General features: G+C 43.1%; 1 protein-coding gene and 1 long non-coding RNA gene across 2 annotated transcripts in view; one reads left to right on the forward strand and one right to left on the reverse strand.

Annotated features, from left to right (window-relative positions):
- The window catches only part of LOC310686055, a 448,979-nt gene that overhangs the window by 301,906 nt on the left and 134,151 nt on the right, over window positions 1-12,922 (forward strand). The window lies entirely within an intron of this gene.
- The window catches only part of ANTXR2 (ANTXR cell adhesion molecule 2), a 149,534-nt gene that overhangs the window by 72,691 nt on the left and 63,921 nt on the right, over window positions 1-12,922 (reverse strand). Inside the window, exons 11-12 of the mRNA XM_083458840.1 lie at window positions 6,645-6,723; window positions 3,906-4,001 (exon numbers count right to left, since the gene is read on the reverse strand). Of these exons, the coding sequence (XP_083314966.1) occupies window positions 3,906-4,001; window positions 6,645-6,723 (175 nt within the window). The remainder of the gene's footprint in view (window positions 1-3,905; window positions 4,002-6,644; window positions 6,724-12,922) is intronic.

The following is a 12,922-nucleotide window of genomic DNA, read 5'->3' on the forward strand; positions in this document are numbered from 1 at the left end:
TCAGAATGACCTTAACAGATTGGAGACCTGGGCCCAAACGAACAAAAATAATTTCAATAGGGACAAATGTCAGGTTCTGCAGTTAGGCAGGAAGAACGAGATGCACAAAAATAAGATGGGAGCGGGGGACAACTGACTTACTAGCAGCACATGTTAAAAGTCCCTGGGGGTCTTAGTGGATTACAAGGTAAACATGAGTCAGCAGTGTGAAGAAGCAAAAAGCTAATGGTGTTCAACAGAAGTATAGCATCCATATCAATTCTGCCTTGGTCAGACCACACCACCTTGGAGGCCAATAGTGGAAGAAAGAGAGCGTATCAAAGTGTTGGTGTTGACCTTTAAAGCCCTAAACGGCCTCAGTCCAGTATACCTGAAGGAGCGTCTCCACCCACAACATTCTACCCGGACACTGAGGTCCAGCGCTGAGGGCCTTCTGGTGGTTCCCTCACTGCAAGAAGCCAAATTACAGGGAACCAGGCAGAGGGCCTTCTCGGTAGTGGCGCCCGCCCTGTGGAACGCCCTCCCACCAGATGTCAAAGAGAACAACAACTACCAGACTTTTAGAAGACATCTGAAGGCAGCCCTGTTTAGGGAAGCTTTTAATGTTTGATGTATTACAGTATTTTAATATTTTTTTGGAAGCCGCCCAGAGTGGCTGGGGAAGCCCAGCCAGATGGGCGGGGTATAAATAATATATTATTAGTAGTAGTATCAGTTCTGTAAATTTGTTAATAAGTGCATGAATAAAAATGGTACTCAAGTTTTTCTTTTATATATAGCGCAGCTCAGTGTGCTTGGGACGAGGTTCTTTTGCTATCTCCTCTGCAGGCAGCGTTCTAAGCTGTGTCAGCAGACCTGCATCAAATGGACTCAGCTAACCTGCGTACTTTGCACACAGTCACAAGTCCAAATACAAGCACCCTGCCCACAAATTAATTTGATTGATCTTTCCTTTCAAAATATAGATGAGCATCCTTATCATGGGGTAGGGGGGGGCGTAGGCAACTTCTGCAGCCTGAAAACTTGCAGATGTTAAAAGACATAATATTGCAAGACGGCCAGCATTTCTGTTTAATTCAGATTTCTTAAATACCATCCCAAGGGCCCAGGAGACTCAATCTCCAGTTTATTTACCATATGCAGACTTTTGAGTCTTCTCCAATTTTATTTGAGTTTGGTTATATTATCATCGTTGTCAGGAACGGCCTGCTTCGTATTTTATTTAGCCGCGAAAAGAAAAAGAAGAAAAAAATTAAGGCGACTATTTTGGAGGGCAGCTGATTCCTTCCTTCCTTCCTTCCTTCCTTCCTTCCTTCCTTCCTTCTTTCCTTTCTTTCTTTCTTTCTTTCTTTCTTTCTTTTTTTTCTCTCTCTCTTTTAATTAAAAAAATTATAAATGTATTTTATTTTTTTATTTAAAAACGAGTTGCTTCAGGCAACAGTCCCTTTGATCTGCTCATTAACACTTTTCAAATGTTCGAACGAGGTGGGCATTAAGAAATGTCAGCGCCAGAGCCCAGAGCCAGCTTGATGCAGTCATATGTTCTAACATTCAGAGAAGAGTGAAAGAACTGTCAACAGTAAACTCCTTTTTTAAAAAGGGGGGGGGATGGATGGGGGGAAAGGAGAGAAAGAAGTAAAAAAATAATAATGAAAAACCAACAACCTGGTTGTGTGCATGGAGTGTAGATCAAGTGGGGCGGGGGGGAGGCTTTCAACTGGCTCCTGCCAAAAATTAAACAGCATGCCCAATTCATCTGACATGCTAGATGCCAACTGGCGACTGCCAAAAAGAAAGCTGAATGGGAAGAGGAGGGGCAGCATATTTCCCCTTCAACGTCCTTTTGTTGTTGTTGTTGTTGTTGTTGCTCTAGCCCTACAGTATTTTTTATTTTTAAGATAGAATCATAGGAATGTAATATATTATGCTCTCTTTTTTTAGATAAAGAATCACCTTATCTTTCGCTCTATAGGACGCACCCGACCATAGGACGCACCTTGCTTTAGAGGGGGAGAACAAGAAAAAAAAAAATCTCCCTCTCTCTGCTGAGCGCCCCTCCAGCAAAGCGGCAGGAGAAACTGAGCCCCTTCCATTTCTCCTCCCGCTTGGCTGAAGGGGCGCTGCGCAGCTCTCCCTCTTGGCTGAAGCCAGGAGAGTCTTGCTCTCCTGGCTTCAGCAAAAGGAACCTGAAACCTGCGGAGTGCAGCGGGAATTCGCGCTGCGCTCTGAAGGCTTCAGGCAGTTATCCCTGAAGCCTGGAGAGCGAGAGGGGTCGCTGACCCCTCTCGCTCTGAAGGCTTCAGCGAAAGCAACGCGAAGCCAAGGAGCGCAGAGGGAGCGCTCCCTCTGCGCTTCGGAGGCTTCACGTTGCTATTGCTGAAGCCAAGGAGCCTGCATTCGCTCCATAGGACGCACACACATTTCCCCTTAATTTTTGGAGGGGGAAAAGTGCATCCTATAGAGTGAAAAATACGGTAAATATACATGGGTCATCTATTCCGACCCCCCACAATGCAGGAATATGCAACCGTACGGGGATCAAACCCATGACCTCGGCATTTTCAGCACCATGCTCTAACCAACTGAGCTAACCAGCAAGGCTGAAGACATGGGATAAATAAAGAGGTGTCTTAAGCAAATCAGTTTCAGTTGCTGAAATAGAATACGAGCCTTATGTCCCACCGGCCATCAAGGGTCATCAAGGGACACAAATATGAAAAAAAAAATACAGGAGGAATGAAAGATGCTTAAGGTCGCTCGGTAGAAGAGCACTTGCTTTGCATACAATAAGTCCCAGGTTCAGTCCCTAGTATCTTTGCCTAGTTTGCAAACCATGAGAGTCACGACCAGCCAGCATGGTCTGATTTGCTATGAAAGCAATTTCCGACAGTCTTACCCAAACAAAAACAAAAACCTGTTAATACTATTATATGGCACTTTTTCAGTGTCCAAAGGGCTCCAAGCAAACTGCCTCACCCATTCTTTGCAACAACCCTGCAATCCACATACAGTCACACCTCATGTTGTGTCCGCTTCAGGTTGAATTTTTGATTATATATTTTGTGGTTTTATTTTGTTCTGTGAGCTGCCCCGTGACCTCTGGGTATAGGACGGTATATAAATTCAATAAATAACAACAATAACAACAACAATAATAATACAGTTGTGCCTCAGAACTCAAACGGAATCCGTTCGACTTCCAAAATGTTTGGAAACCCAGGCGCAGCTTCCGATTGGCTGCAGGAAGTCCCTGCAGCCAATCAAAAGCCGTGTCAGATGTTCAGATTCCAAAGAACGTTCGCAAACTGGAACAATCACTTTTGAGAGCCAAAACGTTCAAGTTGCAAGGCGTTCTACTTCTGAGGTACGACTGTAATAACAGCAGTAGGCTTACAACTTTGAAGAAGACCATGGTATTATGAAGTCATGGTTTGAAGCTGAACTAAACCATAGTTCAGGCAAAACAGGAAGCAAAAATGGAAGACCTCCTGGCTTGTTTGCCAGCTAATGCAACAGCTGCAGAAAAAGAGAGACTTGCTAGATCAGGCTAAAGGCCCTTATAGTCCAGCATAGTAATCTCACAGTGGGAACCAGATGTCTGTGGGAAGCCTGTAGACAGGCCCCATGAAAGCAACAACCCTCTCTCCACTGTGAATACCATTCACTGGGAGTCACAAGGCATTCCGCCTGCAATAGTGGATTATTTAATCTATTATTTTTATTAATTAGATTTCTATACCACCCTTCATCCAAGGATCACAGGGCACTTTACAGCCGTCTCTGCTTTTTCTGGGAGCAAGTTCCATAGTCTAACTGTGTATGGTACAATGAAGTCAGCCATTTGATACCCAGATAACATAGGCGGAAGAGATAAGAATGTCACGTTGCAGATCTATTTCACTCACTATTTTGCAGCACAGGGGCCAAAACCACCACATGAGGGCAAGCGCCAGCAGCAGTAGCAATACCAGGATAACTATCAGTGCAATAATGCCATTTGCCTATGGGGGGGGGGAGAGAAGGGAAGATCATGATTATATTTGCTGAAATTATATTTACTATTTATTTATTTCAGAAAATGTATATACCGCTGGGTTGTTGTTGAAAAACCCCACAAAGTGGTTTACAAAAAGAAAAAAAAAGTGTAATATGGTTCGTAAAAACAATTAAAACATTCAGAAAATTAAAACCAGCAACAAACTAGAAACACAACAGCATTCCAGACATTTGGATCAGCTTGTCCACACAAAAATGTTTTCACGGGCACTGAAAAATAGTACAGTGAAGGTGCCCACCTACTATCCGTAGGTTACATGTTTGTGATCTCCACCTCTCTCTGTGTGTGTGCATTGCACTATGCTGAAAACATAAACAGTTCACAAGGCACATCAGAGGATCTACAGTACCAATCAGAATGGCAAAATCCCATCTCTGTTCTACTGTGAAGTCACCTACTGTATTGGATTGGCTCATAATCTCTGCTGCGCACTTACAGGAATTTGCAAATCCATTCATTTTCAGGTGGTGGAAATACATTTGATCACATGCACAAACCTTTGAAACAGTTCTCATCATTCATCACTCTTAAGGGTATCCAAATTGGGTTGTTGTGGTTTTGAAAAACAACAACCCTAAACTAAACTAAAAACAAACACACAAAAACACTTAATGAGGTTCTTCATTTATTTGTTGTCTGGCCCTAAAGATTCAATTTTCCAAATTTCTATCTAATGTTTATAAAGCATACCTGAATTTATGGACAGCCTAAATTCAGTTGCTCTCCTTACATTGTTTTTTTCTCTTAGCAAGTAAAAGAATATCTTAACAGCACAGGAAAGAAAGAAAGAAAGAAAGAAAGAAAGAAAGAAAGAAAGAAAGAAAGAAAGAAAGAAAGAAAGACATCTTCTGCAGCTGCAATATTTAGGACTTGCTTGTTTCAACAGTGTATTTTCCTGAAACTGCTGCCTGTTCTGGCAGTGAAAATATGCAAATGTGTTTCCTGTTTATGAAAACAGCATACAGGGCTAGGATGCCAAATGAGTAAGTTGGCTTCACCAAAGATCAGGCTGCTGATTTTATTCCTCTCTTTTATATCTTTAAAAAAAACCCCTGATAATTCAGATAAATAGATAAGAATCCCCCCGCCCAATCCCACCCCCCATTTTCCCACTTCTTGCTTACAGTTTTTCACAATGCAAAGAAAAAAATACAAAGAAAATTGGAACAACAATACTAGCATTGAAGTCTTTTGAAGCGTTACCACTTCTCCCTGTCTGCCGTAAAAAATGTTGATCCTACTATCTCTGCTAACAAATGGTCACAGTATAGAAGACAAATAAAATAAATTCAATTTGCAAAATTTATTGTTGTTTTATTCTTGCTACAATCACCGGATTCTCTACTAGCAGGAGTTTTTGCTTTTGCTTTTTCCAGAACAGAACATGAAGTCCTCTTTATAATGGTAAAACTGCTGTCTGAACTCTGCTTGTAGTTAACCTCTGGATTCTTCTCCAACGGCAAGGACATTGGGTGGGCGCTAAGTGATAAAGCTGCTTCTCGAAGGGGCTTGCCACAGGAAGTGGTTTTGGAAGCCCTAGCAAATGGGCCTTGTGTGTATATAAGAACTTTTCAAGTCTTCCCCTGTCTCCGCTGATGTAACCAAAGCTGTATCATCCACAGACAAAAAGGAGGTAGCAGCAGACTCAAGGTAAACTAAGGTTTGCAGATGCCCAGGAAATGCTCGAGGTGGGGGCAAGAGCAAAAGAGGCAAAAACATCAACAACTCCTCTGGCATTCCCATAATAACTTGATAACACAGAATATTGAGGGATGAAAAAGTGGGGAAATGGGCAAGCAGGTGGGTGGGTTGACTGGAACAGAGGACACAGAGAGAGAGACACAGAGAGAATATGAATGGGAGAAATATACCGTATTTTTCTGTGTATAAGATGGCCCTGTGTATAAGACGTCCCCTATTTTGGGGGACTCCGAATTAAGAAAATGGGGGGAGATTGCCCAGAGTTGCTGAGCATTTTGGGAGGGGGAGGATTGTCCATAGTTGAGATTTGGAGGGTGGGGTGGCCCAGAGTTGTTGAGCCTTTTTTAGAGGGGAATGCTGAAAATTGCACACCCGCCAGACCTACGCTGCCGCTCACACGCGTCACAAGAGCGTCGGCAAATCAACACCAGCCCCTTGCCACAGCCACCAATAACACACCCAATAGCTGCTGACAAACTCTGGCTCGCGGAAGCAACCAATCCCACTATCCGTGTATAATTTTTAGCATCATTTCTTAATTAAGAAACCTTGTCATATACATGGAAAAGTACAGTATATGGAAAGAATCATGTCATTGTCACTTCTTGGTTCATTCTGAGAATCTATCTTGGACTCTCCCAGGGTGGAAGAAAGAGACATCAATGGAGTCCTGTCGTCCAGGTCTGCACAAAATCACCTGCTCCACTCCTGATCTGATCTTGGGGCAGAAAGGTTGGAAGAAGGAAGAACAAATCTGGATGACTGCATTCAGATACATTCCCAGGAATGTAAACACTGCAATTTAAAACCACCTAGCACATCAACCGTAATTAAAAACAACAGCTAAGTATTCCTATTTCCTGGCTATTGCCGGTTATGTACTTACACATCTCGTTGCAGTAATGGTCAAAGAACTGGTGATGGGAGACTGTCCTCTGTGAAAACTGACGGAAACCTCCATCGTTCTGAAACGAGAAGTGAGGTGGGGGAAATAACACACCAAAAATGTTTTTACTCAGTATGTTTGTTACAGGACTCAGTTGTCCAGCCAGATTCAGTGAAAACATAACAGGGAATGGAGCAAGTGACCCAGATCTTGCGGGAATTACCAGTTTGCTAAATGGCTCAGATCTAAAGCTTTGGGACCAAGCAAAGATGGGTGGGTGGAAGCGGATGGGAATAATTAGCACGAAGTTCAAATCACTGCTCAGTCATGGAACCAGCAGAGGTGGTAAAAGTGTCCAAGGACTAAACCATAATGGGGACAGGGCACTGCATGGTTGAGCATTTTCCCAGGGGATTGAAAAATTGATGGACTATGCAGAACTGACAAAACTGACATACAAGCCACGGGACAAGGATAACTGTGACTTTAAAGATGAATGGGAACCCTTTACAAAGTATTTGAAGACGCAACAAAGTGAACTGGACTCCTTGGCTGGTTTTGAATAAACATTCACAAACTTTTTATTGATAATAATCAGCTAAATAGTTTGAGGATCTATACAACTGTGTAACATGCAGGAAACAGCATTTTTAGAGAAATCAAAGACTGGAACTGAGGGAAGTTGGGGGTGGGGGTGGGTTCTGTGGGGGGAGGGAGGAAAAATGGGGGGAATAAGGATGATATGTTTCTGGATAATATGTTTTGTTTTAATTATGAATAAAAAGGTTATTAAAAAAAAGAATGCACAAAAAAGATTTTCCCAGGGGAGGGATGGAAGCCTCCCAAATCTATGCACATAAAAAGTCAGCATGTCAGGCTAAACCTCTAAACCACTGAGGCTCTTGGGCTTGCTGATCAGAAGGTCGGCGGTTCGAATCCCTGCGAAGGGGTGAGCTCCCGTTGCTCTGTCCCAGCTCCTGCCAACCTAGCAGTTGGAAAGCACGAAATGCAAGTAGATAAATAGGTAAACGGCATTTCTGTGCACACTGACACTCGTCACGGTCCTCTGTATGCCAGTAGCGGTTTAGTCATGCTGGCCACATGACCCAGAAAACTGTCTGTGGACAAACGCTGGCTCCCTCGGCCTGAAAGCGAGATGAGCGCCGCAACCCCATAGTCATCTTTGACTGGACTTAACCGTCCAGGGGTCCTTAACCTTTACCTAACATTCTACGCACAGCGAATTTTGCATTCAGTCATCCAAGCTGAGTAACAGCCCCAGGTGCCTGGGACCCCATACAGTGATACCTCAGGTTACAGACGCTTCAGGTTACAGACTCCACTAACCCAGAAATATTACCTCAGGTTAAGAACTTTGCTTCAGGATGAGAACAGAAATTGTGCAGTGGTGGCACAGTGGTGGCGCAGCGGCAGCAGGAGGCCCCATTAGCTGAAGTGGTGCTTCAAGTTAAGAACAGTTTCAGGTTAAGAACGGACCTCCGGAACGCATTAAGTACGTAACCAGAGGTACCGCTGTACTATTGCTAAGTAAGAGCTGCACAGCCAGTGATATCTGGCAGTTGGAGAGCTGTGCTTTGATCAGAGTATCCTACCTCTGCTCTGAATTTACTGTGTGGTCTGGGGCAAGTTGCCAGAAACTGCACCTTATGCCAAATGTGAGTGCACAGAAATGTCTCCAGTTTTTCTTTAGGTCATCATAGAAATGGATGGAGGATTGTTACTGAGGCGAATGTACATGGGATGGGGGACGTTCATCTCTTTCTTCCAGGAATTATCCAGGCAAAAATCCTCCCTCCCCCGGTGCAGATATGACATTTAGGTAAAATGTTCGCATTTAGTGCCAGCAGGAGACTTGCATGTGGCTGAGTGTGTGTGTATTTTTGGCCTGGTCAAAGGGAAAGGGATAAACCTCACTTCCTGTATGATTCAGTCCTAATGCTGCAGTTAATTAAAGTACAGTGGTACCTTGGTTTAGGGAACTTAATTTGTTCCGGAAGTCTGTTCTTAAACCGAAACCGTTCTTAAACCAAGGCACGATTTTCCTAGTGAGGCCTCCCGCTGCCGGTGCCCTTCCACCGTTCGGCTTCCGTTCTTAGACCAAGGTAAAATTCGAAAACTGGGACACTGCTTTCGGTTTTGAGGAGTTCTATAAACCGAATTGTTCGTAAACAGAGCTGTTCTTAATCCGAGGTACCACTTTACAGTAGTACCTCGGGTTAAGTACTTAATTTGTTCCGGAGGTCCGTTCTTAACCTGAAACTGTTCTTAACCTGAAGCACCACTTTAGCTAATGGGGCCTCCCGCTGCTGCCGTGCCGCCGGAGCACGATTTCTGTTCTCATCCTGAAGCAAAGTTCTTAACCTGAAGCACTATATTTCTGGTTCAGCGGAGTTTGCAACCTGAAGCGTATGTAACCCGAGGTATCACTGTAGTTGTATGTTAAGCTTTCAGCAGAAAATGTCATTTGGCCCTCAGGAGATTTGTGATGATCAGCCAGCTGCAAGGAGCAGGAACAGCAATGGGGTGTTGAGATCGGGGCCACCTCCGCACGAGTTTATCCCATTTCCCTTCCCCTTTCCATAACTGTTAATATCTGCCTTATATTTCAGCTTTCACATGATGTAAAAGCCACTTGGGGAAAACTAATGGAATGTAGCACACATTCAGCACTTATTTCTGTATTAAGGGAGACCCACAAGTTAGGTGAGGGTTACGTTCCGGGGATCGCGCCTAAGGGCCAAAATTGCGTAGAGTCAAAACGTCAAAACTCATTCGGTTCAATGGTGGGGGGATTGCCAAATAATAATAATAATAATAATAATAATAATAATAATAATAATAATAATTTATTATTTATACCCCGTCCATCTGGCTGAGTTTCCCCAGCCACTCTGGGCGGTTCCCAATCGAATGTTAAAAACAATACAGTGTTAAAAACAATACAGTCATTTTCCAAAGTCATTTTCCCCAGAATCCAGGCCCCCCTTTTTAAAAAAATGTAATTTTTGTTATCAGCATAAAGCTGAATGCTTGCAAGTTGAATGCACACAAGTTTGCACGGTTACCGTATTTGATTTGGCAGGGGAGGTGGAGCATTTGCAGGCCCCCTTAACTCAAAACTGTGGTAGTAAAGTGGCAAGATTTGGACAGCATGCCAGCACAAAGTTCTGTTGTGTTTTCATGGAGGAATCATGAGGTAACAGAAGCACACACGGGTGGAAAGGGGGGGATAGCAATGATGCTCAACGATGTTTAGTGCCCTGTCACTTAGTAATAGTGCCACTGTATTCTGCTCTGGTCAGACCTCACCTGGAGTACTGTGTCCAGTTCTGGGCACCACAATTCAAGAAGGACACTGACAAACTGGAACGTGTCCAGAGGAGGGCAACCAAAATGGTCAAAGGCCTGGAAACGATGCCTTATGACGAACGGCTAAGGGAGCTGGGCATGTTTAGCCTGGAGAAGAGGAGGTTAAGGGGTGATATGATAGCCATGTTCAAATATATCAAAGGATGTCACATAGAGGAGGGAGAAAGGTTGTTTTCTGCTGCTCCAGAGAAGCGGACACGGAGCAATGGATCCAAACTACAAGAAAGAAGATTCCACCTACCGTATTTTTCGCTCTATAACACGCACTCGACCATAACACGCATGTAGTTTTTAGAGGAGGAAAATCCTTAGGCATGCCACCCGTAGGCATTTCCTCCATAACACGCACAGACATTTCCCCTTACTTTCTAGGAGGAAAAAAGTGAGTGTTATGGTGCAAAAATACGGTAAACATTAGGAAGAACTTCCTGACAGTAAGAGCTGTTCAACAGTGGAATTTGCTGCCAAGGAGTGTGGTGGAGTCTCCTCCCTTGGAGGTCTTTAAGCAGAGGCTTGACAACCATATGTCAGGAGTGCTCTGATGGTGTTTCCTGCTTGGCAGGGGGTTGGACTCGATGGCCCTTGTGGTCTCTTCCAACTCTATGATTCTATGATTCTATGATTCTATGATTCTATGATTCTATGATTCTATGACTTCACACCCACTGCTAGGAATTTTTTTTCAGCATGATGCGCCAGTCTATCAGTCAGAAAGCCACAGTTCCCTAACACAACAGGTATAGCAGCATGAAAGGAAAACAAGTGAGAAGTGCTAGCATTATAATCAGGAAAAGTGATGCCATATTCTCCACATGTAAATGCACCCAGGTAAAAACATAGCTATTAATCAACGGTGCCTCTCACTTGGCCAATGTGCTCCTGTTGTTGTATTTTGCCTTTTTTAAAAGCACTATTTAAATGAAGTATTGTTTTATCGCATTTTAATGTTGCTTCTCTCTCTCTCGTGTGAACAACGGAGAGCGGGTTATAAATATTTTAATGGGGTTGTTTTATTGCATTTTTCATTGATGGCGTGCTTTAAATTATTTCATATTTTAACAACTTTGTGCGATTGTTTTTTCATGCTTTGTAAACCGCTTAGAAGCCATCTGGGGCATTTTGCACTATATAAATCAATTAAACGCTAAGAGATAATAATAGCTTGTTAATTTAAATAAATAATAATAACCACATTGGGCCATTGTGAGGGCTGAACCTGGTAAACAGCCGTGAAGTCCTTTGCAGTTTAAAAAGTCTTGAATCAATGGAGAAAAGGGCAGGCCAAAGAATAGCTGATTCTGCTTTGTCCGCAACTTATTTTGACTCAAAGTGAAGACTGTTAAATCCAGATTTGCCATGTGGTGCAAAACTATTGACAGAAAACCATAACCACAGAACCTAACCAGCATTTTATCCTGGAAGCTATAAAAGTGACAAAAATAACTAGTCGAAATGAGGTTCCTGAATTAGAAAATATGAGATTTTAAAAATATACATATTTGTAATGCTGGCAGCGAATTCAATGGAAAATGATTTACCCATCTCAGAGAGAGATACCATGTGGTCTAAAGATTCTGGTCCCGTGGTGAGGACCAGGGATGTGCAGAACTACCATTTAGCTGTGTGAAGTACTAACTCATGTACATAAAAATTTCAAGATTGGCAATAAACACACTAATTACCACTCTGACAACATACATACAGCATAAAAACCACTAATTATAGCTGGTTGAGGCTTTCTGTGAAGAGCAGGCAGGCATCGGAGAAACATAAATAGTAAAGTGGTTTTTCATTTCTTCAAATAACCCTGGAAAACCCCAAGCACATGGCGAGGATTATAGATCAGCTGTCCTCCACTTCCCCGGCTTTGACAGGAGATTCAGCAAGTTTCCATTTATGCTTCACTTTGAACTGCAAGGGGCTGTTAATACACAAGGCAGTTCTTAGTGTTAAGCCCTCTAGCCTTGGTATCCAGTCCCACTTTTATTTACTCCTGTGATAGGAATTTTGAGGTCTTAGATATATGGTAATGTTCATAAGCGTACCAACCAAGCACGTACATAGATCAGCCCAGGAAGACCGACCTGGAACCATTTTGATTCCTAAACTGAGCAAATGTTTTCTCTGCAAGGTCAAAGTGGGAAACCTCCCATTGTCTCTTTCCTCACAAATCCTGTCTTAAGGGCACATTTAAGATATGAATAGGGTGTGAGCTTGTGACCTGGCCCAGGAACTAAGTATTTATCATTACAAAAGACTGGCCAGGCTCCCCAGGAAATCCAGTCAAGTAACCTGCCAGACAGGAGATAAACAAGGACAGGAGAAAAACAACATTCAAATTTTCTGTTTTAGACCGCCTTTTTTGTGATGTAGGTATGATGTATCTGAGGGGTGGTCTTAGGTTACACCCCTTCTGTGATGTATATATGATGTTTCTGGGGGTGGTCTTGATCTACAGGGTGGCAATTTCAAAAGTCTTTATAAGGCCTTGCGCGCCATTGTTCTGGGTTCCTCCTCCTTTCCTGTGTGTGAGGGGAGCACCCTGTTGCAACAGATCAATAAAGATCAAGCTTACTAGCTGCTTTGCTTCTCAATATTCTCTGGTTGGCCTCTGTTGTCTTCTCCTACCAATAGGGAACCTATGTAAGGACTCTATATGGGCTCTTGGATACCCCATAAGGGAAAAGGGCAATTTTTGTTTACAACACTCCCACATTTGAAGTTGTGTCTTCACTTCACTCTTAACTTGCACCTGAATTATTCCCAAAGGACAGAAATTTAAGAGGAATTCTGCCTTTGGGGCATAATGTAGGTGCACCCTGGTTTTAAAAGTTAGATGCAAATGAAGCGGACGGCAAAATTCCTCTTGGATTTCTGCAATATTCTGA

The sequence above is a fragment of the Podarcis liolepis genome, assembly GCF_965112155.1.
Source record: "Podarcis liolepis genome assembly, chromosome: 9".
Lineage (NCBI taxonomy): Eukaryota > Metazoa > Chordata > Lepidosauria > Squamata > Lacertidae > Podarcis > Podarcis liolepis.